Below are 26,553 nucleotides of genomic sequence, written 5' to 3' on the forward strand. Positions count from 1 at the left end.
GCTATACATTTTAAAGCATATCAGATTAACACCATTTTAGTGTGTCAAAAGGCTTTACTATTTGTAATCTTCACATTGCAATCATGTGATGAAAAATGAAGCTGTTTCTGTTCCCGAACAGGTGGGAATAATAATTCTCTGAATTTCTATAGAGCTTTTCTATAAAGCAACTACCCTCTTGTGTGAGAGGCAATGCTGGGTGCTTCAGAGAACCCTATGACAGTTAGAAACTGAAAGCACAGAGAAATTAGGGACATGCGCAAGATCCCACAGGAAGTCTGTGGCAGAGCTGGGAACAGAATTGAAATCTTCAGATTCCCAGTCCTTTGCTTTAGACACAAAACCTGGACTTCTCAAGGCACAGCACTCTCAAACTAAGACAAAGTACATACACTGTGTGTCTGCTACCACTGTAATAGCTAAGATGATCTGCAAGTTTCCTTAAAATAAAAACGAAGCCATTATAGAAATCGGTTTAACAGTGAGATAATCAGTGTTCAAGAATCAGCGATACTGATAAAGAGGGGGAAAGTAAGCATGCAAACACTGCTACATTACATTTATATTACATGTTAATCCCTGGAACATGGTAGGTCAGGGGTGGTCAACCTGAGCCTAAGGAGCCAGAATTTACCCATGTACATTGCCAAAGAGCCATAGTAATATGTCAGCAGCCCTCCATCAGCTCCATCCACCCCCCTACCCCCCCGGTTCCAAGCACCTACCACCCATCGGCAGCCCTGCCAATCAGTATGTCCCCCTCCCTCCCCACACCTCCCAATCAGCTGTTTCGTAGTGTGCAGGAGGCTCGGGGGGGGGGGGGAGAAAGAGGGCACAGCAGGCTCAGAGGAGGGGGTGGATAGGGGTGGAGGGGGGGGCAGGGCCTGTGTTGGAGCCAGGGGTTGAGCACCGAGCACCCCCCGGCACATTGGAAAGTTGGCGCCTGTAGCTCTAGCCCCGGAGTCGGTGCCTATACAAGGAGCTGCATATTAACTTCTGAAGAGCCACATGCGGCTCCGGAGCCACAGGCTAGCCACCCCTGTGGTGGGTGAAGGATCCACAAAACTGTACACTACTGACAAGAACAGATTTAATGGTATTGCTGTCCTCAAAACAGAATATATTTTAAACTACTGCAATGAGATTAGGAATGACTAAAGACAAACATCTTAAAAGTCTTAAAATCATGGCATCTGCCCCCAGATAAACATGTTTCATTTTGCTTTACATCACAATGAAATCAGAGCAGGTTAAAGATCTTTGGAAGGGGAGCAGACAAGATAAGGCTATTTTAAAGAAGTGAATAAGACAGGTAACTTTTCATTAAGGATCTGTTTTTCTGGATCAAAGTTTCTGCAGCCAGTCTAGCCAGATCTTTTGAAAGTTGGACAGAACAATCAATGGACTGTTTTTATTTTAAAGGCATCTCCCTTGGGGAGTAAGTGTGGGTGTGGGAGCCCTTTTTAACATTGCAATATAACATGAAGCTGCCAAGTTTCAATATTTTCTTAAGCCCTGTCATGTGATAGTTCTACTTATCTGGGTCTCAGCATGATTTTTATCACTGTGCAATATGACTCACCCTCACCAGAAGCTTGTCATGAAGGATCACTCCATTAGATATCATAAAATGTACATTTAAAAACAAACATATTCAAACTCCAACAATGAGCTAAACACAGTTACAATATGTGTTAGTATATTGGCTATAGAAAGTTATTTACATAAACTAGTTCCTATTTTACACACGCACTCCACATCCACCATGCTATTTGCTAAAGACAGATATCAGACTTTGCATAAGTAAACCAACATTTTAAGAGTTCAATATGCAGGTAAAGTTCAGAACTAACCTTACTATCCTCTGTCTCCTTGGTTTTTCCTTGAAGTGTTTTCTTCTCTCCAAAATCACAGGTTGACTTTAACGTAAGCTGACAAGAAAGCATTGAGCTCTCTGCCCCAGTAAGCTCCAAAGACTTTGATGAATACTGCTGTGACCCAGTCGTGCCAAGATTTGGTATCGGAAGGGCAGTATGAACAGGCTTTGACCCTACAGCTGGTTGTCTTAGCTTTGAGGCAACCCCAAGTACAGGCATGGCTTCTATAAAAGTATCTTCTTTCTGCCAAAGAAAATGCTTCTGACCTCAGTCTGGTTGACTCCAGTTTCAGTAATTCCAGAACAAATACTTTAAACAAAAGTCATCTTTAAAACAATACTACAACTTTCGAGAGGCGGCAAAAAACTTTCCTTCATCTCTGTCTGTGTCTCTCTCTCCCTCACACACATACACACACACACTGCTTAGTCAGTGGCTGTGTAAGACTAAACACTCCTTTGGGGCGTGAACTTTTCTTGAAGGTAACTGACACAAAGCTGCCTGTCTGGGATTAAAAACCTCATAAATTTGTTTTTTCTTCTCTCTACAGCATTCCCATTCTGTGCATTAAGTGAACGGATGGTGGGGGGGAAGGGGAGGAGGGGCACAGAAAAAAGAAATCTCCTTGTACTCCAACTGTCAAAACAGCACTGAGACCACAACACTGGAAACACAGACCTCTTCCTGACTACATAAATAACCAGCCCACATCTTAAAAAAACCCAAAAACTTGAAAAAAAAAATTGAACCTGAGTGGCAGCCAAAGCAAACAGCTGTTGGGAGAGTTTTTAGCCCGGAAACAATCTCTGAGATGAAGTTGTTTGTCTGATTCCTGCCTATTTTTCATCGCTGACAGCCATGAGCTACGTTGTTTCATTCCCTGTTCATCCCGTGAAATCAGGTTAAAATCGTGCAAGAGCGTGGCTAGCGACAGACGCTGAATCATAGCATGGGTAACGTCTGCCTCTGCTGTGAAAAATCCATACAAAAACAAAGGGCAGGATATAGGAACATCACAAGCCTTGTTACAAGATTTAGTAAACATAATATTTCATTTTTTTTGCTTACATCATCTATTCAATTAACACTTCCCATACTAAAATGTTTAAATCTCCATAAAATCCATGTCTAAAGTGTACTCTCAGTCCATTATTTGTAAAAATACTCTATCTGGCAATATCAAATCCTTGACACTTAGGAATGCCAGCCAGAACAAGCTACAAAATCAGTCACAGTGGACTATACACGTTGATAAGAAGGGACATACAATATTACTTTATGCCCTGGTCAAATCTAGGTGTAGACAGACCTTAGCATGGAAATCAATTATGGACATAGATTCATAATTCATTCATTGTCCATTAAAATACTTCTTGGGCAGGAAGCACCATCTATTCTCTCTCAAAGTATGGGGAATTCTAGGCACATTATTCAGAATAAAAAAACAAGTAAGCATAAATTCCCTCAAGCATCCATAGCAGGTGAGCCCCTTTTAAGTGTGACTAAGTGTGCTGAAAAAAGCATTGGAGTAAAAATGGTACCATCTGACTCAAACTCCTTGTGAGTCATATTTGTTGACATTATGGACAAAAAAAATATGTCTTTGGCACTTTTTATTCATTCCCCTTTCTCTCTCCAGAATGGACACTGTTGTGGGAGGATGACCAAGATACTATCCTGGCTCTAACACTGCAATCAGAATTATTAACAAAGTCCCAACTGCAGAATATTTATTACTAGTAATGATACTCAAGTCAGAAAAAAGACAGTTTGACTTTCAGATCTCAGGTTACATTTGTCGTGGTGACAGTTAGAAAAGACATTTTAAAAAAATTAAATTCAGCAACTTTGAAAGAGAATAAATGTGGACCCTTACACTGCTTTTAGAGTGTTACTTTTCAAAAGTGAGCTGTAGCTCACGAAAGCTTATGCTCAAATAAATTTGTTAGTCTCTAAGGTGCCACAAGTACTCCTTTACTTTTCAGAATACAACTGCACTTAATTTACACAGAAATATTTTCAGTTTTTTTCTTCATTTACACAAGAGCAGAATGATAAAAGAGTGCAAAAAAAGTCAACTATCTCCTTCTTATAGCCATCACCTCCCTAGGTTGTAGCAGGAGACCTGAGGGAGAATTCCAGGTGACCCAAGGGTCCTCCGAGGGAGCACATTTTGCAGTGGGTACAACCCAACAAACCAAGCTCAGCTGGCTGACGCAGAAGAGTGGCAAACCCATGGCAGTGCCCTCAATTTATCCCCTTTTGGGTGCTACCACCACCAACAGTGCCAGCAAGTGGCTAACAGGGTAAACACCACAAGTACAATTTCTTTCTTTGCATCCGACATGAGGGTCTGATACAGTTGTGTTGAAAAGAACATACTGGAAATGTGGTGTACATTTTTTAACGGTGAGAGTAATTAAACCATTGAAACAATTTACCATGGGTCATAGTGGATTCTCCAACACTGACAATTTTTAAATCCAGATTGGATTTTTTTAGGGTTGTCAATTAAATTGCAGTTAACTCACTCGATTAACAAAAAAAATTAATTAATTGCACTGTTAAACAATAGAATACCAATTGAAATGTATTAAATATTTTGGATGTTTTTCTACTTTTTCAAATATATTGATTTCTTTTACAACACAGAATACAAAATGTACAGTGATCACTTTATCTTATCTTTGATTACAAATATTTGCACTGTAAAAATGATAAACAAAAGAAATGTTATTTTTCAATTCACCTTATACAAGTACTGTAGTGCAAACTCTTTATTGTGAAAGTATAATTTACAAATGTAGAATTTTTTGTTACCTAACTGCATTCAAAAACAAAACAATGTAAAACTTTAGCGCCTACAAGTCCACTCAATCCTACTTTTTGTTCAGTCAATTGTTAAGATAAACAAGTTTGTTTACATTTACTGGAGATACTGCTGCCAGCTTCTTATTTACAATATCACCTGAAAGTGAGAACAGGCGTCCGCATGACTCTTGTAGCTGGCGTTGAAAGGTATTTACATGCCAGATATGCTAAACATTAGTATGCGCCTTCATGCTTTGGCCACCATTCTAGAGGACGTGCTCCCATGCTGATAGGGTGACTAGACAGCAAGTATGAAAAATCAAGACCTGGGATGGAGGGGCAATAGGAACCTATATAAGAAAGAGACCCAAAAAATCAGGACTGTCTCTATAAAATCGGGACATCTGGTCACCCTACATGCTGATCATAGAATATCAGGGTTGGAAGGGACCCCAGAAGGTCATTTAGTCCAACCCCCTGCTCTAAGCAGGACCAATTCCCAGTTAAATCATCCCAGCCAGGGCTTTGTCAAGCCTGACCTTAAAAACCTCTAAGGAAGGAGATTCTACCACCTCCCTAGGTAACGCATTCCAGTGTTTCACCACCCTCATAGTGAAAAAGTTTTTCCTAATATCCAATCTAAACCTCCCCCACTGCAACTTGAGACCATTACTCCTCGTTCTGTCATCTGCTACCATTGAGAACAGTCTAGAGCCATCCTCTTTGGAACCCCCTTTCAGGTAGTTGAAAGCAGCTATCAAATCCCCCCTCATTCTTCTCTTCTGCAGACTAAACAATCCCAGCTCCCTCAGCCTCGCCTCATAAGTCATGTGTTCTAGACCCCTAATCATTTTTGTTGCCCTTCGCTGGACTCTCTCCAATTTTTCCACATCCTTCTTGTAGTGTGGGGCCCAAAATTGGACACAGTACTCCAGATGAGGCCTCACCAATGTCGAATAGAGGGGAACGATCACGTCCCTCGATCTGCTCGCTATGCCCCTACTTATACATCCCAAAATGCCATTGGCCTTCTTGGCAACAAGGGCACACTGCTGACTCATATCCAGCTTCTCGTCCACTGTCACCCTGTCAAGGTTCCTCCCCCACTCTGAAATCTAGGGTACAGATGTGGGGACCTGCATGAAAAACCTCCTACGCTTATCTTTACCAGCTTAGGTCAAAACTTCCCCAAGGTACAAAATATTCCACCTGTTGTCCTTGGACTGGCCGCTACCATCACCAAACTAATACTGGTTACTGGGGAAGAGCTGTTTGGACGCGTCCTTCCCCCCAAAATACTTCCCAAAACCTTGCACCCCACTTCCTGGACAAGGTTTGGTAAAAAGCCTCACCAATTTGCCTAGGTGACTACAGACCCAGACCCTTGGATCTTAAGAACAATGAACAATCCTCCCAACACTTGCACCCCCCCTTTCCTGGGAAATGTTGGATAAAAAGCCTCACCAATTTGCATAGGTGACCACAGACCCAAACCCTTGGATCTGAGAACAATGAAAAAGCATTCAGTTCCTTACAAGAAGACTTTTAATAAAAATAGAAGTAAATAGAAATGAAGAAATCGCCCCTGTAAAATCAGGATGGTAGATATCTTACAGGGTAATTAGATTCAAAAACATAGAGAATCCCTCTAGGCAAAACCTGAAGTTACAAAAAAGATACACAGACAAATAGTTATTCTATTCAGCACAATTCTTTTCTCAGCCATTTAAAGAAATCATAATCTAACACATACCTAGCTAGCTTACTTACTAAAAGTTCTAAAACTCCATTCCTGGTCTATCCCTGGCAGAAACCAGCATATAGACAGACACAAAGACCCTTTGTTTCTCTCCCTCCTCCCAGCTTTTGAAAGTATCTTGTCTCCTCATTGGTCATTTTGGTCAGGTGCCAGCGAGGTTACCTTTAGCTTCTTAACCCTTTACAGGTGAGAGGAGCTTTCCCCTGGCCAGGAGGGATTTCAAAGGGGTTTACCCTTCCCTTTATATTTATGACACACCCCTAGGTCCTTTTCCACAGAACTGCTGCCTAGCCATTCGGCCCCTAGTCTGTAGCGGTGCATTGGATTCTTCCGTCCTAAGTGCAGGACCCTGCACTTATCCTTATTGAACCTCATCAGATTTCTTTTGGCCCAATCCTCCAATTTGTCTAGGTCCTTCTGTATCCTATCCCTCCCCTCCAGCGTATCTACCACTCCTCCCAGTTTAGTATCATCCGCAAATTTGCTGAGAGTGCAATCTACACCATCCTCCCGATCATTTATGAAGATATTGAACAAAACCGGCCCCAGGACCGACCCCTGGGGCACTCCACTTGACACCGGCTGCCAACTAGACATGGAGCCATTGATCACTACCCGTTGAGCCCGACAATCTAGCCAGCTTTCTACCCACCTTATAGTGCATTCATCCAGCCCATACTTCCTTAACTTGCTGACAAGAATACTGTGGGAGACCGTGTCAAAAGCTTTGGTAAAGTCAAGAAACAATACATCTACTGCTTTCCCTTCATCCACAGAACCAGTAATCTCATCATAGAAGGCGATTAGATTAGTCAGGCATGACCTTCCCTTGGTGAATCCATGCTGGCTGTTCCTGATCACTTTCCTCTCATACAAGTGCTTCAGGATTGATTCTTTGAGGACCTGCTCCATGATTTTTCCAGGGACTGAGGTGAGGCTGACTGGCCTGTAGTTCCCAGGATCCTCCTCCTTCCCTTTTTTAAAGATTGGCACTACATTAGCCTTTTTCCAGTCATCTGGGACTTCCCCCGTTCGCCAAGAGTTTTCAAAGATAATGGCCAATGGCTCTGCAATCACAGCCGCCAATTCCTTCAGCACTCTCGGATGCAACTCGTCCGGCCCCATGGGCTTGTGCACGTCCAGCTTTTCTAAATAGTCCCTAACCACCTCTATCTCTTCCCCATTTTGTGATGCCCAGCGCAGCAGTCTGGGAGCTGACCTTGTTAGTGAAGACAGAGGCAAAAAAAGCATTGAGTACATTAGCTTTTTCCACATCCTCTGTCCCTAGGTTGCCTCCCTCATTCAGTAAGGGGCCCACACTTTCCTTGGCTTTCTTCTTGTTGCCAACATACCTGAAGAAACCCTTCTTGTTACTCTTGACATCTCTTGCTAGCTGCAGCTCCAGGTGCTATTTGGCCCTCCTGATTTCATTCCTACATGCCCGAGAAATATTTTTATACTCTTCCCTGGTCATATGTCCAACCTTCCACTTCTTGTAACCTTCTTTTTTATGTTTAAGATCCGCTAGGATTTCACCATTAAGCCAAGCTGGTCGCCTGCCATATTTACTATTCTTTCGACTCATCGGGATGGTTTGTCCCTGTAACCTCAACAGGGATTCCTTGAAATACAGCCAGCTCTCCTGGACTCCTTTCCCCTTCATGTTAGTCCCCCAGGGGATCCTGGCCATCCGTTCCCTGAGGGAGTCGAAGTCTGCTTTCCTGAAGTCCAGGGTCCGTATCCTGCTGCTTACCTTTCTTCCCTGCATCAGGATCCTGAACTCAACCAACTCATGGTCACTGCCTCCCAGATTCCCATCCACTTTTGCTTCCCCCACTAATTCTACCCGGTTTGTGAACAGCAGGTCAAGAAAAGCACCCCCCCTAGTTGGCTCCTCTAGCACTTGCACCAGGAAATTGTCCCCTACGCTTTCCAAAAACTTCCTGGATTGTCTATGCACTGCTGTATTGCTCTCCCAGCAGATATCAGGAAAATTAAAGTCACCCATGAGAATCAGGGCATGCGATCTAGTAGCTTCCGTGAGCTGCCGGAAGAAAGCCTCATCTACCTCATCCCCCTGGTCCGGTGGTCTATAGCAGACTCCTACCACTACATCACTCTTGTTGCACACACTTCTAAACTTAATCCAGAGACACTCAGGTTTTTCTACAGTTTCGTACCGGAGCTCTGAGCAGTCATACTGCTCCCTTACATACAGGGCTACTCCCCCACCTTTTCTGCCCTGCCTGTTCTTCCTGAACAGTTTATAACCATCCATGACAGTACTCCAGTCATGTGAGTTATCCCACCAAGTCTCTGTTATTCCAATCATGTCATAGTTCCTTGACATCACCAGGACCTCCAGTTCTCCCTGCTTGTTTCCAAGGCTTTGTGCATTCGTATATAAGCACTTGAGATAACCTGTTGATCGCCCCTCATTCCCAGTATGAGGCAGGAGCCCTCCCCTCACAGACATTCCTGCCTGTGCTTCCTCCCGGTATCCCGCTTTCCCACTTACCTCAGGGCTTTGGTCTCCTTCCCCCGGTGAACCTAGTTTGATGATGCTCGTTAAAAAAAATGTTAACTAAATTTGTGGCTTAACTCCTTGGGGGAGAACTGTATGTCTCCTGTTCTGTTTTACCCACATTCTGCCATGTATTTCATGTTATAACAGTCTTGGATGATGACCCAGCACATGTTCATTTTAAAAATACTTTCACAGAAGATTTGACAAAACACAAAATAGGTACCAATGTGAGGTTTCTGAAAAGAGCTACAGCATTCGACCCAAGGTTTAAGAATCTGAAGTGCCTTCCAAAATCTGAGAGGGACAAGGTGTGGAGCATGTTTTCAGAAGTCTTAAAAGAGCAACACTGACATGCAGAAACTACAGAACCTGAACCATGAAAAACGAAAATCAACCTTCCGCAGGTGGCCTCTGACTCGGATGATGAAAATGAGCATGCCTGGGTCTACTCTGCTTTGGATCATTACCAAGCAGACTCCATCATCAGGCTGGTTGGAGCATGAAGGGACATATGAATCTTCAGCGCATCAGACACGTAACTATCTTGCGATGCTGGCTACAACTGTGCCATGAGAACTCCTGTTCTCACTTTCAGGTGACATTGTAAACAAGAAGCGGGCAGCATTATCTCCTGCAAATTGCAACCAAACTTGTTTGTCTGAGCAGTTGGCTGAAGTAGGACTGAGTGTACTTCTAGGCTCTAAAGTTTTAGATTGTTTTATTTTTGAATGCTGTTATATTTTTGTACATAATTCTACATTTCTAAATTCAACTTTTATGATAAAGAGATTGCACCATTGTACTTGTATTAGGTGAACTGAAATATACGATTTCTTGTGTTTTTTACAGTGCAATATTTGGAATCAAAAATACATAAAGTGAGCACCATACATGTATTCTGTGTTATAACTGAAATCAATATCTGAAAATGTAGAAAACATTCAAAAATATTTAAATAAATGATATTCTATTATTGTTTAACAGCACGATTAATCAGGATTAATTTTTTAAATCACTTGACAGCCCTAATTTTTTTCCCTAAAAGATGTGCTCTAGGAATGATTTTGGGGAAGTTCTATGACCTGTGTTATATAAGAGGTCAGACAAGATGATCACAGTGGTCCATTCTGGCCTTGGAATCTATACACTGCACCTCTCTGCTACAAGAAAGGGTGCTAGCAGAATGTAATGTTCCAAGTCCTTGCATACAGCACAAAGGAGGAAGGCACCTTGTGCTGTCTATTGTCTTCCTGCATCATCATAAAGGGAATGTACGTGTCAGCATCTGAGGATCTTTATACACAGCTGTTACAGTTAAAGCTGTAGACAAATAGACATGTGCGATCTGCCATTTTGCCTGTTGTGAGGCAGAAAACTCAGATGAGATTTTCAGAGTTTGGACTAAAGCACAGGGTGATGGGTTCCACCCCCATGGCTTGAAGACGAAAAACCTGCTAACAAGACTAATGGATAGTAAATGAGATGCTCGTTAAAACAGCACACAACTATAACACATTCTTTCTTAAAATTATAACATTGAGAAGTAAATAAACAGAGTTATATATTTTGGCAATCTTGCTATTCCTCTCCTGAGGATGAGTGATGAGGTCATGGTGCCTCCACTCTCTTTCCGCAACCCACTTGCTTGACACAAAAACCCTAAAAGTAATCAGTAAGCAACCTATTACTTCTTTACTGATTAAAAAAAAAAAAGAAAAAAAGAGTAAAGTATAGCTGACAGACTTTGGAGGTAATAATCAGTACCAGTAACAGGTTATTCTTTCGAAGTTTGTTTTAATTACATTATTGTTATTATTATTCTGCCACTGCCTAACTGCCTCAATTGGATTAAGGGCTTCAGTGTGCTAGGTGCTTTACAAACAGAATAAAACCTTGAAGGGTTTATAATCTGATAACGACAACATGCAGCAAGTGGGGGTCGAAATATTTGAAGGAATGAGTAAAGAAGAATGAGTAAAAGCTATGTAAACAGCTATGTAGGCCCACTATGTAGACAGCAAGATAGTTAGAAGTCAGTTCATTTTTTTTAAAATTCTAAATCAGAGATAAACAAACAAGCAAATAAGATAAATATCTGAAGTCCCTACTGACCATCTTCCTAGCTGCTATTCTTGACACCTTCCTATAGGCTTCACAGTGGATGTGGGTCTTTAGAAGGTATATGAAAGAATAAAGAGTAGGCTTTCCAGGCTAGCTGGAGGAGGGTGTTACAGGTGTACAGGCACAGGAGAAATTGCTTGCGTGCAAAATGGACAAATAGGTTATAGAAGCTAGCATTGCTGGTGGAGCTGAATGGGCAGGAGGCAACACAATAAGAAACTAAATGGTACGCGAGCAGGGTTAGCTGTTGAAGGACTTTAAAAATAAGGAACAAAAGCTTGTATTTGACCAAGCTGAGAAAAGAGAGGGGAGGAATTCAAGAGGCCAGTGACATGGTTAGGCAATGGGTGAGAAAGGCAGTCGTAGCAGCAGTGCTCTGAATGGACCTGAGAGGAACAAAGTGAATGTCAGGAAAGACAAACTGAGGAGGAGGGTGCAATAAACAAAAGAGGTGAAAAAGGCTTGGATGAAAGATTTAGTGATATGGACAGCAAGAAACAGATATATCTTAAAGTTATTATGGAGAAAAGTGCCAGGACTTGAATACAGTCTGTATCTCATGCATCTCATAACAGGAGTCAAAGATGACCTGTAACCAGACACAGACTCGCCAGCAGCATCTCCTGCTGGTCATCTCAGGGAATTAGCATTCCAGCCTCCAGAGCACCATCTTCAGGCTGGCACCTCGCTTTGCTGCTGGCTCCCATGTTCCTCCCAGGACCCCAGTGCCCCTTTCACTGGGTGCTGCCCCCTGGCAGTACACCACAGTCCTGGGTCTCCCCCTCCCAGGGCAACCCCCCACCCACTATCCCTACCTCACCTCAGTCATAGGCTCCTGCCAGTTACCAGCTAGCCCCCACGTCCTGAGGCAGACAGCAGTATAAGCCACTCCTCACAGGCAAGGTTGGGTTTGGACCTGCTGCCTCTACCTACCTGTGGCTGCCCTTGCAACCCCCATACCTAATAGACCTTACCAAGGCCCACAGCCTGGGATTCCCCCAGCCCTGCTCCAAACTAGGTGTCCTGCTCAGCACCTTGCAGCCAGGCCCTTCTCCCTCTACAGGCAGAAAGAAAGTCTCCCTGGGCTTCTGACTCACAACCTTTATAGAGCCAGGTGGGCCCTGATTGGGGTGTGGCCCCCAGCTAAGGCTGCTTCCCCAATCAGCCCCACTGCCTTCCTTCTACAACAGCCCTCTCTCAGGGCTGTTTTAAACCCCTCTGGGCTTGAGTGGGTGTCCACCCCGCTACATGACCCCAGGTTATGAAGCTGAGTGACGTGAAGGATGTTGTCAACAATATGGAGAAAGTGGTGAGTAGAGATGACTATTCTTTGGTTAATTGTATAGTACTAAGCACATTAAATTTAAATAATTATTAGCCATAACAATCTGTTTATACAGCAGTTGTCTAAAAGCACTAAATAACTAACAGGCTATTCACATAGTTACAGTTCATGTCAACCTCAAAATGGAACAGTGTACATACAGTGTATGCATTACCAGATCAGAGAATAGCTGTCATATCTACTTCTTTGAATAGTGGAGTAAACAAATGTGTAAAATCTGAGTAATCTCATCTGTAAACTGTAGTAACTTTTGCGATGGATTTCCTATCCTACCACTAAATAAAAGAGGAGGGGAAAAAAAGGGCAGAACACATTTAAAAGTCCAGTGTTTGCTATGACGTAGGAAATCCAGGTCCCGAAACAACATTTTCCCAGGTTGGTTTGTTAGGCCAGAACTCTTAGGCATCATGCTTAACAGTGCATCATGCTCCCAAAGGCTGATGACAGTGCAGTGTTGATGGAACAATCTGGAAAAGAGGCTGGTTGTAGGGCAATAGCAGTTGTTGCAAAAATATGCAAGACAGTGGGAGGGAGGTCATGAGATAATACAGAGGGGCAGATCCATGTCAAAATTAAGGAGATGAAAGCCTTACACTTCCTACAGGTTTGGCTTACATTTTATTCATTGCCATTGGAACATGCCCTTTATAGTAAATAGGACAAATGAGAGGTGCTGCTCAGATGCCTGAATCCTGGGCAAAATATACAAATCACGGAAGGTTTAAGTGGCTGGTGCCTTTTCTTTCTGGACCTCAGCACACAGCAAGTATGCAGCTAAAATCTCCAAATTATCATACTTTGGGAAAGCATCCTCGGAAATCTTTAAAAAACAATAGCGTTTATGTCAAAGCAGCAGATTCTGCAGTTTTTCAAAGATAGCGTGATACTTTAATGGAAAAAACAGGACAAATTATATTGTGATTACGATCCTGAACTCAAAATGAACATAAATAATATATTATTTATATTACAGTAGCATTCAAAATGTTCTATGCCAGGGGATTTCTAAACATGTAGGAAGAGACAGTCCCTGCCCCACAAGACCTGCATTCTAATGGTATACCTGATGCAACAGCAATAGGTGGGGAAATTGGAGGATAGGCAGATGAGGGCAATGAAAATTCAGTCACACAGTTATATAACCGTAATATAGCTTGTTACAAAATACATTCCCTGATATGTACAAAACTGCCCCCAAACCACTAAAATCCCTTTCCAAGGCAAAGTACCCCCTTCCTTATCCCCATCATTTGCTCATGCTACCCAACCCTCTCCACCACTATCCAATCCTCTTCTCCTCCCCATTCAACCACTGGCAAGTCATCCTTCCAACATTCCACACCTCTGCTAGTCAATCCACCACAGTACAAGATTCCAGCACAAGTCTCCTTTCCGTCCATATCAATTCTGACATCAGACACTTTTAGGGCTGTGAAGGCTGCTCCTATTCTCCACCCCCAAACATTTGCCAAACTGAATGCAGGAATAAACAGCTGGGGATGTCTCTCAGACCACAGGAAGAGGCAAGGAGGAGGACACCTGCCCCAAGTGGTGCCAAGAGATTTACTTGATCCCTCTGCTGTCTAATCCTCCTCAGAGAAGTTGTTGCATGTTTCCAGGGTCAAAACAGCTAAATGTCTGGGGTCCAGAAGCTGTAAAACTCTAGGTTGTGTTGCTCCCCCACTTTGCCCCTCTCGTACAACAGCTGTGGCTATTGCTGGTATGATTGCTGGCTCCAAGTAGGTTAGTCCCACTCCTGAAACCATTTCAAATATGTTGACTGTTTTGTACATGCTGTTATAGCAAAAACTCACATTTTCCTCCTCCTATAAGCTACTGGATAAATATAATTGGGGGAAGCAATTTTAATATTTAAAAAAGGCAACAGATAATATTAATGTATTAAAAGTGTTGTTATCATCACTTGTGTAATAAATCCAAGTAAACTAGGCTCAGATTTTTAAGTAGTACCAAGTTGTGGTAATGAGTTGAGGACGAGTTAAACTCCTGAAAAGCCTCTAGCTGGTGTGTAAAAAGAAGTCTGGTTAATTAGACAATGATAAGATTCAATTGTCCAGTTAAAATGCTATGGTGATAACACAAAATAATCCTATTGTATTTCATTTTACAAAACAAATGTGGATTAATTTTGCTAAACAAAGGGCAACATACAAAATGGACTGATTATCTGTAATAACCAGATGCTGTTTGCAATCATACTAAATTCAAAAGATTTGACTGTCTTCCATAACAGTCTGGGATCTAAAGTGATATACAATCCAAACTGTAACTACAGCCACAGGGAAAGGTGCATCCTGCTTCCTAAAGGAAATTCTTCTGCTTTGTCAGTGTACGGGGAGAAGGAAATTTTTCAAGAGGTACATTTGTCATGCAGGGGTACTATGTTACCCTATGAGCAATTTGACCCTTAAGACGCAACTGGGAGGTTTTGGTTTTATCATGTTAGTTGGTGTGAAGAAGAAAGGTCAGAGCCTTTTCTTTCTTTATTCAGTCTTTGCACCTTTTAACTGAGGATTTCAAAACCATTTACACATAATTTAGCATCACATCGTCTCTGGGAGGTAGGTCAAATACTAAAATGTTAATTTTTCAAGAGGAATCATCATGAAGATAAGTGACTTCCCAAGGCTACAAAGTGAGTCACTGGATTGGTGCCCTTTTGCTGGAGGGTTTGAGGCTTTCAAATTAATAGAAACACACACAAGCTAAAATATTCCCATAACTGATCATTATTTCTGATGATGTGCACTGCATTTAATCATTTAAGTGTTTGGTCTAAAGTAATCAGGATTAAACACAATATGATTGGGAAACAAACAAAAACTGCTGCAAGATTGAACAAGGGCTAATAGTAATTGCATACACACTGACCTATTGACTAGACCATATGGACAGCTGGTAAAGCTTAATGAAAGCAGAAGTTTCTCTTTTCAGGAGGAGTAAAAGAAAAAAAAATGGATAAACCATTTCTTCCTTACTAAGCAGATGGAGCAAATGATAAATGCTGAAAATTCAGAATCCTGCTGGTATTGCAACTAGTGATGAACAAACCTCAAGAGATCTTCTTCAAAATTCAGTTTGGATTAGCTGGTCTGAATGATTATTCGAAATATACCCTAAATCTTGGTTCTTCCTTCCTTCTCTGCCATCTTCCCCTTTGATTGCTCTTTGAGCCATTGTCTCGCAGGTCTTTTGCCTGACCTTTAGCAGCCATACTGGCCTCTCTAGCATCCTTTCCCTGACCTTCAACAAATACCCTCTACCCCTTATGCCTTTTCTGTCATTCCCAAATGGTTCCCTACCTATGAAGGGATCCCTCGGTTCTTGCGTCATTTTTGCGGGCCTTTGAATGGCTGCTGATTTCAAAACTTGCTTACTCTAGATCAGAGATGTCCTAGAATACATAACCCTATATAACATTTCTAGGCATTAAGAGATTCTAACAAATTTCAGCTGGAATAGGAAGCATCTTAAGAAGTCTAAAAAGGAAAGAAAGTCATCACTCATTCTTTTAAAACTTTAAAATAAGTTTGAATTTGATTTTGGGCTGACGCTCAATTTTTTATTCCCCCCAAAAATGGTTTGGTCCCTATTTCTTCCCCCACCATCACTGTTCCCAGGAAAGGTTTCCCTACACCAAAGATTGCTAATGAAAGTAACTATAAATCCTAAAAACACCTACCTCACTTATTTTGTAATACTAGGGAAATGTTTAAATTCGTAATTAGCTGGGCAAGAACCTAGTAATATTCAGAAGGTTAATCAAAGCAATGCTTTGTGTCAGCACGTGTGAACTCTTCAGAATTTTGATCCAAATTCTCTTCACAAAATAAACTCACTGCGAAATTCTCTAATGAACTGTAAAAATGACCTATCGTCTTAAAGGAATGGAGACCAAACAGGAATTTGTTGATTATCTGCCATCAAGTAGCTGGCAGAGTGGTAAACTCATGCTTTCATCTGTTGGAAAGGGAACCTTTGCTCCTAAGAATACTGGCTCAGATCTACTTGCTGCTGATCAACTTTTGTTCCTGTGAGAGTTTCAAAATCACAGCTATGCTGGCGTTCACTTCTGGACTGAAGTAAAAAAACCTCCTTCATAAGGTTCCCATTGGTCTTTTTAAAAAAGCAGAAACATCTGTTACAGTCATGAGCAAACTCTTGGCCAAGTTCGGCAACAACAGTGAGAGAGACTTTGAAGTCAATCAGCTCTGCTATCACCAGCAGATATCCCTATAGTCTATGGAAATTACTGCATAGAGAGTTTGGGAGATATGGAGAAAACTTGCACTGCCAAAAGTGTATATAAAGAACGGCCAGGAAAAAATTTACTTCATGAAAATGGGTTGTGTTGAGAGTTTAGTATAATTGGTGTTCACACAAAACATATAGAATACTGCATAAGAATAAATATGACAAGACATTTAGGGCTAGATTTTGATAATAGGCCCTGAACAAGGGGTAGTGGATGAGCCACACTACTTCAGGAGTAGCACTTTGAGTCACAATCTACCTCTTGCTTTCTTCTTGTTCAAGGGGGTGGCCATTTGCTGTTTGTCTATATCAGCAACAAATTATAACACCCTCTGCACCAACACAGCAGCCCAGGCTCCACCCATTTTTCACCCATTCCCATGAACCAGGTCTAGAGAGGGAGTAAGCAGACACACAGCACCTGCTTCTCCTACATACCTGGATCCAACGTCTAGATAGCCCATATAGATTAATGAAGTAGGAACCCCCTTTACATCTCATCTGTGTGGGCATGTAATCATATTTACTGGACATGTCTTCCATTCAGTCCAACTAATTCTGTTACCAAATAAACCTTCCTCCACTATTATGTTTTTTTTTTAAATTGCTATTTAAAAAAAAAAAATCCCTATCCCTTATCTCATGTGTTCCAAACTGACTGAAGAGTCGTATTGGCATTTAACCTGCAGCACTTCCTGATAACAAATGCAGGCACAGCTCAGTTTAGAACAGCAAAACCACCACCTCAATGTCTGCAAATGAGCTGCTCTGTGCCATCGGCAAAGGGCTGTTCTGTTCTAAACAGAACTGCTAATGTTTAAATGAGGTCCTAGACCTCATACAGGCTTTAACGCTCAGGCACATTTAGGCTATATTTTCACTGCAAAAGTAGGTGTGGTTTTTTTCACTGAGATAGCTAACTCGATATACAGAATCTATCTCAACATATAATCCTAGTGGAGACCAGGAACTGTCGTTAGTCAAGTTCAATGCTACACCCACTAACTGAGGTTGTCTTAAACTGCCTACATGGAGATAAAAACTACAGAAGCTTGTCTCCACTACAATTGTACATCAAGGCAGTTCTCTCAAGTTAACTATCTCTGTAACAACACATTTGTTTTTTCAGCAAGGACAAAGCAAAGTAAATAAGCAGACTAAAGCTTTGCTCTCACTGCAAAAAATAAATGTGTTTTTACACTGAGATAGCTAACTTAACTAGCAAAACTATAGGGGAAAAACGGTATAAAAAAGCCTAGTGTGTCATGAACTGTCCAGGGAAAAGCTCAACCATGCTCTTGCTCCTGAGTGAATGAGCTGTATTTTACCTCCTCTATCTCAAGTAAAAATAGGCCTAGTACATATACTGTGAATATCAGCTGCCTCCCTGCATCTTCTATCTGCATGTGAATATTTCCTATAATTAGACCTGAAAGTGTGTGTTTTATACCATTTTGTTGTGTTTTTGGAATGCATTCTGGAATGTTGGCAACAACAGTTTTCATGATTCTATATGTCCCCATCAAAATAAGATGTTTTAATCTCAAACTTTCTAATTTAAAAAAGTGTTTGGTTCTATAGGTGGCAAGAACAAGCTAAAGTTTATCATTACCAAACACCTTACTTCTATTTTAGACAGCTGCCTTGTGTCAATCTTAATGGAAGCTGAAATGGTTATCAAAATAGCAGGTTTTCAGTAAGAAGTTCAACAAATTTCTTCTTTCTCCATCTATATACATACACACGCACACATATATATACATATGTTTAAAATTCATGACTGACCTCTTGGCAATTTACCTGGTTTGTTTTTTATCTTTCACAAAAAAGGGAGCCCTCGGGAGCACACAGCTGTCAGAAATAAGTTCAGATCCTGCAGATGTTAGTTGCTTCCTTCCTGCTGCTCAGCATACTGTTCAGAAATATTACCTTACTGATGTAGCATGCACAAAAAGGAGACTACATTATTACATTGGACTTACTTTCAAGCTCAACAAAAGTGTTACATAGGAGACAAATGGTAAAATTTCTTCACCAGCTTGCATCCATCAGCTAAGCTTTTAGAACTGGAACACATAACAAACATATGGCCGCCATAAAGACAACATCAACGTGCACAAATATGAAAAAAATAAGAAGCCAAAATAATAATCTTTTTCACCAACAGCATGGTAGGATGAACCATGAACAAAGCATGAAGATATCAAAACCAGAAGGAAGATGAAGTGGACATTTAGTGAGAGCATCTGGCAAAAGTGATAGTAACTGTTTTCTGAAAATCAGCTAATGCAAACTTATCGCCACCACTGAAGACATTAACAATGGTACACTGTTAGCAGTGAAGAAAGCTGACAGTATCATTGTTAGAGACTCGTGGCATCACAGTGAACAACGCAATTGTTTCATTTGGAAAGAGTGATGGTGAATGCTGGTTAAGCTGAATAAAGTGAAACTTTATTAAACCCTGTGCACTGCTCCGTCCATGTTGCTAAATTGCTTCCAGCCTAAATCCCTGTATCTCTGTTTCATTCGTAATCTGTTCATGAAAGTCCCTGGGCCCTCTGACTCCAGTTCCACTGATCATGAGATTTTTCCCTATTTTAAAAACATTTTAATATAAACATTAAAAACAGATAATTGATGCCCAGATGCTCACCCCGGTTCTCTGTGGCCCAAGGTTGCTACCACGTTGGCGTCTTATCTTTTACAGACTCAGCTAGTTATATAGTCTTTGAGATAGTTTGGTCTCCTCAACAGATGACCACACTTGAAGCACCCTCTCTTTGTCTCCCTGGCACCTGTTGCTGAATCTAGCAAACTCTTTGTCAATTTCCTCCCTTTTTGTGCAGTTGGCCTCCACTCTGCTGCCTCTCCATTCTGTGATGATCTCTGTAGGCTCTCTCTAAATATTGACTGCTGGTTCCTAAGTATCTCCTATTCCTCTGGATCACTTGCACTCTTATGTAGTCACCAGTATGAACTGGATGGATTGAACTTGAAATTGTATTTAGCTAATAGAACCTGGTAACTAGCTATGCAACATTAGAGACCTGCCAAGGAGAAGATCTTTCTACCTACGAGGCCCAGTGTCTTTGGCCCCTTTTCTGCCGGGGTAGATTTTTAGTAGTGCGACCAAGTTCTTTCTGTAGTCGCCTGTATCACCAATGACTTAGGGGCACCCTACTGGAAAAATAGGAAGTCAGCTCTTTTGGCAGGAACAAAGTAACACCTCTTGTGTCTCTTTGGTGTAGTGACACTAGAAGCTGGTGTACGCCAAACTCCTCTAGCCAATTCCAATATAGTCTTGTTAATCAAAAGGGCTATTCTGGTCAGTCTTTGTGGCTGTAAAATATCCAAGAGCAGGGTTGAGGGTCCTGGACCTCTTCCAGTGGAATTTGTAGATTGTTAGTGACCCTTTGCAACAGCTCCTGATACTGGCAGTGGTCATCTGGTGGAGAAGGCGATGACAGAATAATGGTGTCATCTACAGATGATGAGGATGCACCTGTCAGTACCATCAAAACTGGCTCCAGGTCTTCCTCCTCATACACAGATGGAACTGGCTGATGAGAAGGGGAAGAGTGCTATGACTCCTGAGAGGGGATCCAATAGGGCCAGAAGGAAGGATCCATCGGTCTTGGTGCCCCCCGCAAAGGGAATCAGTACCAGATCTCCCTGGGGGTGAGGGGTTCATATCCAAAGGAATGGTAAGCACTGTCTGTTGGGGCTCCTGTGCCTTCTCAGAGATATTGATGCAGCTCCCTCCTCTGACTCCTCCGACTACAAGGAAGGTTCTGTTGGTAGTAGTGGTACCATCGGTACCAGGGCATTCCTGACTGTTGCGTGGGGATGAAGCTGCTTCTAGGACATGGATAATGATTCCTCCTGTGGGGTAAGAATGTCTCTCAGGAGTGCAGGGTCCAAACGGAATGGAGACTGAGGAGAGAAGGAATACATCCTCTGGTGTTACAAAGGTCTCTCTATGGCCCAGAGTCTGAACACTTGAAGGACTTGGCATATCTTTTGCAGTCGGTCAATGTTGAAAATAAATGAGGCAGTACCAATGGTGCAGTCCAGACCTGCATTCTTAGATGGGACCGGGAAGCTTCTATCTTTCTGTTTTGGGCCCACCATCACTGCCAGTTCCCTCTTTTTTTTCATGCCTTGCCCTCCAGCCTAGGGGCCCTCAGCAGAGCCAGTACTGTGGGTTTCACACAGGACGTCTCACCCAACCTGGATCAGCTCGGAGAGGAAATGTGCTTCTTATGGACAGTCTTCTGCTGGGATCTGTCCTTGTGTCCATGAGAGTGCCCTCTCATGGGGAGCCCTGTGGGGGGGGGGTCTTTAAGCTTCAGCGGCAAAGGCTCCGCTCAAAGGCTCATGCTTGGAGGGGTGCTGCTAGTCGACTGAGGCTGATGTACAGCCTGGGTCAGAGTGGGGCCTCATAGCTACCTCCATCAGGAGCTTTTTAAGTTGGAGCTCTCAGGCCTCTCTAGCTCTGGGTGGGAAAGAATGACAGATACTGCACTTTGCAGAGATGTGTGCTTCATCCAGGGCAGCACAGGCACCATTGATGCCTGTCACTGACAGAGAAAGAAAGAGGGCAGGAGACAATTCTTGAATCCTGGGATTCTGGGCATAGTCCTAGAACCAGGGAGGATTTCTCCTAAATGAGTGGGAGTAGGGAACTATCCTATACTAACTCTACTAAACAAGATATAAGAACCATTTACAACAACTTCACTTTACAAGTTATGAAGAAGGACACAATTCTGAGTAGAGGCCATGCAGTAGTAAGAAGCAACTGGAGAGGTGTCGACCCACACCATCTCTTATACCCTCAGCCAAGAACACGAGGTAAACTACCGCACGTATGTGGGTCAACAGACGCTGCTTTGAAGAATTTCCAGACTCAGGCACATGGCACCCATGCATACCCACATGTGGAATAAACCTAGGGACCGGCACTCAAAGAAGAAACAGGTAGATTTCTGTCATGATCCCATTTCACTTCTTTATCTTTATTCCCTTCACCTACAATGAGGATATAATCTGCAATTATTTTCACCCCAGGCAGTCCATTCAGTGCTTGGGGAATCTTCTCTGGAACTCCTCTGGTACCAGGCTTATGTTCATTAGCATGCACAGCCCTCTATAGCCAACAAATTGTGTTGCAATGGTTGAAGCCTGTTGGACCCTTTATTCAGGCGTATGTGCCAAAACCCATACCAAAAAGATTCTGGCTTTCGAAAGTTCTGGGAATATTTTGCCTGGCAGCTTCTTTACCACTACAATGCTGCTTTCCCCAGCCTGTACTGGCCTCTACAAGTGCTATGATATGCCTGCTCTGCAGACTCGTGAGCTCCTTGCGTACCGGATTACTTAGTGACATTAGAATTTTTCTTTTTGATAAGCACACAGATTCCACTATGGGGTACACTTCCAGTCAGAGCTTTCCTTCAAGGCACCCGTTGCCTTTGAAAACAATGTACCTGGGACTCCCCCTTTTGCTTCCTGCACTACAGTTATTAATTTCTGATGCAGTTCCCTGATCAGATCTATGGCTTATATGCCTGTATTCCCAAAAAGAAGTGTGTGGTGCTCACCATTCACCAGGGCCGTCCTTACCCACAAGCAAAGCATGCAGCTGCGTAGGGCACCAGGAAATTTGGGGCATCAAATTTCCTGGTGCCCTGCGCAGCTGCTCCAGCCCCTGCTCTGGCTCTTCCGCAGGCTCCCACCCCTGCTCCACCCCGCCCCTTCCCTGCCTCAGCCCCCCAGCACTCACCGGCTGCATGGCTGAGGCCAGGTCGCTGCACTCCCGCTGCTGGTGACTGCAGGCCCAGCCCCACCCCTGCTCTGCCTCAGCCCAGTCCCCACTCCCCTGAGCTCTGCAGCTGGGCTGGGCCTGCACTCACCAGCAGCGGGAGTGCAGCAACCCAGCCTCAGCCGCGCCACCGGTGAGTACTGGGGGGTTGTTTCCCCCCTGCTCCCCAAGCCAACCCCCCCCCACTGGCGGAGGCCTGGGGCCAGCCCCCCAGCTTCCCCCTTCGCGGAGACCTGGAGCCATCCCACCCGGTCCCCACCAGCAGAGGCCTGCCACCCCCCCCCGTGGGGGGGCTGCGTAGGGCCCCAGAATTGCTAGGGATGGCCCTGCCATTCACTACCACAAACTTCAGTTGGTATTATTTGTTATTTTTTGGGATAGTATCTAGGAGTTCATACTTTCCTGTGGACCGCATGATGCTCTCGTTGTACATTATTAGGTTGCATGTGCTTTTTGTAATGGGTGTGTTCAAATCCAATTCACCCCAAGGAATAACTTTGCAGGAGGCCCCACTATCCAGCTGAAATTGCACAGGGCGTTTTCCTATTAACATTGTTACATGCACACAGCTTGGGATTATCCCTTATTTTTTTCTTGTCCTGTCAGCCTGAACCTGATATGCTCTGAGACTCCAGGAGAGTCACAATGTCATCACTGCTCTCTGATGTGTCATTCCCTCCCCTCTTGTACAAGTCTGACTGAATCTTACTGAGATCTTCCTCTGCTCTTGCACACTGCTAAAATGGGTCAACTTTCACATTCCTTGCAGTGCTGTCCTAGTGCGGGCACTTCTCCTTTACCTGCTCATGATGTCTCCCACAGTAAATGCATCTCCTTATGGGTATGGAACTGTGCTCTCCTTTGCTGTTGTCTCACTGCATGTACTTCTGGGGATGTTGTACCTTGTAGGACTTTCATTCTTTTTCTCGAGGCTTCCACTGCATGCCCCACGACTAAGCATCTGTCTGTGAAATCGCCATCCCAGAGCTGCCACTCCCACAAGTGGTGATATCAAGTGCTGCAAACTATTCTGTCCCAAATCGGAGTCTAAGTCCCCAAAATTGCATGTAGCAGCCCGGGTGTGTAAGGCAGTAACACAGGGGTCTGTCCTTTCTCCTTTGAATTGGTCTCTACGAAGAAACCTGTGTCACACCAAAGTTTTGTTCTGCTTTGAGGAGCAAGAGGTCCCCAGGGCTCTTAGGACTGCAGTGAGGCTTGAGACAGGGGTGAGCTTCAGCGTGGTGCTGCTTTGTCCCCCAATAAGGTAAAATAAAAAGTTTTGCTTTCCCACTGTTGTCATCCTCCTGAATAGTAGGTCTGTGTACAGTTCAGTCTCCTCCTTCCACTGGCTTCACTGCTGGGCTAGGTTTGTGTATACAAACTCCAGGGCTCAGGGGGCTTCAGACTGAGTTCCATAGCTCACACTGCCAGCAGCTGCACTGCTGAGAACTCATGGCTCCGCTGCTGCCACCATGTTGCACTAGCGAAGAGTGATGCTGAATGCAGGTTCAGCTGAACAACTGGACCTTTATTAAACCCTCTGCACTGCTCTGTCCATGTATCGACTTTCTTCCAGCCTCACTCCCCGCATTCCCGGTTCCCCTTCTGTCCCATCAATAATAGTCCCTCAAGAGAAAACAGGCCCCCTAAGTCCAGTTCCATTGATCATGATACTACAACGTCCAGAAAAATATGGATTTTCATCTGATATATATTGGCCTAGTTCCAGTTATTTCAATGGACTCTCATCAATTTATATCAGTAGGATCTGGCCCCCTACATGTAGTAAAGCTGCAATTAGATTGCCTTTCTTTTTCTTCACTGCTCTTCAAAACTCTCTCTTGTTCTTACCTTCCCCCCTCCCACCCCAGAGGGTGAGAAGAAGTTAGACAATATCTGTTCTCTTCTCAGAAACAATACCAGTACAGCACTATCATTCCTGCAGCACATGTGATGAGCAGCTGGGTCTGTAGCTAGCAATGGATGGACTTGAAAGGTTCAGTTAGGTTAATTGATGAAAAAGTTTCAATCCCCTTCTGAAAAGACTGACTTGAACATTTTGAAATTCTTTCACTTTCCCTGTGATCTCCTGAGATTGGATCTCAAATCCCGTCATCCTTCTTCCTCATGATGTTTTCCCAAGGCTCCTGTCAACCTTGTTCTCATTATCTAACCTTCTCAACTCTGCAGTTTAATCCCTCAGACAAGCTCCAGCATCATTTGCCCACAATACCTTCCTTCCTTTTGACCTCCTATCTGTCTATCCAGGTCTTACATTGGCATCTATCACCATAATATCGGAACACCTTCCCAATAAACCCTCTTTATGTGACTTTCTAAAGTTAAGAACTCGGAGGTTGTGCAATAATCTGTGCTGTGTCTCAGCACCTTCTGATTCAAATATTATGTATTCTGTGATGTCTCTTATGAGACAAATGCCAGAGCATGAGAAATAGGAATATATGTTCCCCCAGCTTTATTAACTAAACTGAGAGTGGAGGGGACACATCACTTGAGTTCTGAACCTAAAGAGGTTTCATTTAAGGTCAGTGACTGGGCTGTTTCACCCTGGTTTATATTCAAGACAAACACATACTCCCAATGCCAAACTTTGCTCCCACTTACCCTGGTATAAACCCGGAGCAACTTCTCTGCACTTCAAGTGAGTTACTCTGGATTTATAGCACAGTAGCCAGAGAAGAATTTGGCCTTCAGCTCTACTGTAAATACACAGTAGTTTAAGATTCCAAATCCCCAGCATATATCTGAATGTTCCACTTATTCACCGATGACCTCTCTTCTCCTTTGACCCACTCTATTCATTGTCGCTACGAAATATTGGGATTTTCAACACAAACCACAATTGGAAATATTTGTTTTCAAAATCAAGGAAAAATCTGATTATTTGAAATGTAAATATTAGGAGAGACATTTTCAGAGAAAGCACTGTGGGAACAGTTTGTGTATGAAAACACCATTTTATGTCGCGTAAGCAGACGACACCCTGTAAAACTTGGCCACCTAATTCCTTCTGTTTCTAGACTGTAGAACATGGTACATGTTTTTTGAATAGTTTATAGAGTGATGTCTGTTTGCCCAGTAGATAGATCCCCAATAGTGTGATATTATGCGTGCACCCTGTAAACATTTCTGGGTCAATAACTCTGAAAACATTACAAATCACTTTTCTGAATAATTCAAATTATTACAATTAAATGTTTTGTTAAAATGTGGCGTTGCATTATAATCTTTCAGCCAACGGTATGCCTGGTATAAATCCAATTAATTCTAACATGCTTCCACCAGGAAAAAATTGCCCTTAAAATTTTATGCTACCTATTTGTCAAGTTTAAGTGGCCCCAAAATTGAGCCCTCTTCATACAACATTTTCTCTTGACAAATTTTCTTCTTTGTCACTTTACTGAACGATGTGCATTTCACTACCTCTCATTTTTCTATTCTTGGGAGCCAGTGGGATCAAATGAAATCTGCATGAGCACACTAGTGCTCTAAATGAACTAAACGCCCTCCATTTGTCATTGACAATGCTGCAGAAATTGGAATTGGAAAAATGCCTATCAGGTTGTCTGGTCCATCTTCCTCATGAGACGGATGGATTGATTTTCTTGGAGCTGGGATTTCAAGATTGCTCAGACCACACACACACACACCCCATCCCTTTTAAAGGAGAGTCGGTTTTATATAAAGGCACTCAACAGGAGACTTTTTCAAATAGAAATAGTCCGTTTTAGAGCAGACATGTGTAAGGGAATATCTTTTATTGGACCAACTTCTGTTGCTGAGAGAGATGAGCAGGTCAAACTTTGGTCCTGTAATTTATTTCAGGCTCCATTTAATTTTCATCCTTTTGGATAAGGTCTTCAGTTTGGTTTAAGTATCCAGTGGAGCTATGCCTGATCTATACCAGCTGAGAATCTGGCCCATTATTTTTAGATTTACGCAGTACTTTAAATAACACACAACTGAGGGCCAAATCCAGCAGCCTTTATG

At 42.8% G+C, this 26,553-nt stretch overlaps 1 protein-coding gene across 9 annotated transcripts in view; it reads right to left on the bottom strand.

The window, feature by feature from the left end:
* NAV3 (neuron navigator 3) overlaps positions 1-26,553 on the bottom strand; it is a 778,536-nt gene that overhangs the window by 365,660 nt on the left and 386,323 nt on the right. For 4 of the 9 annotated variants that reach the window (XM_048835699.2, XM_075124346.1, XM_048835698.2 and 1 more), the window contains exon 1: positions 1,854-2,310. The exons of 4 other annotated variants lie outside the window; for them this stretch is intronic. In XM_048835699.2, coding sequence (XP_048691656.2) covers positions 1,854-2,096 — 243 coding nt within the window. In that variant the 5' untranslated portion in view covers positions 2,097-2,310. Of the gene's footprint in view, positions 1-1,853; positions 2,311-26,553 lie in introns of those variants that run through there. One more of the 9 variants, XM_048835697.2, reaches the window with a different exon arrangement.

This window comes from Caretta caretta, chromosome 1, assembly GCF_965140235.1.
Source record: "Caretta caretta isolate rCarCar2 chromosome 1, rCarCar1.hap1, whole genome shotgun sequence".
NCBI lineage: Eukaryota > Metazoa > Chordata > Testudines > Cheloniidae > Caretta > Caretta caretta.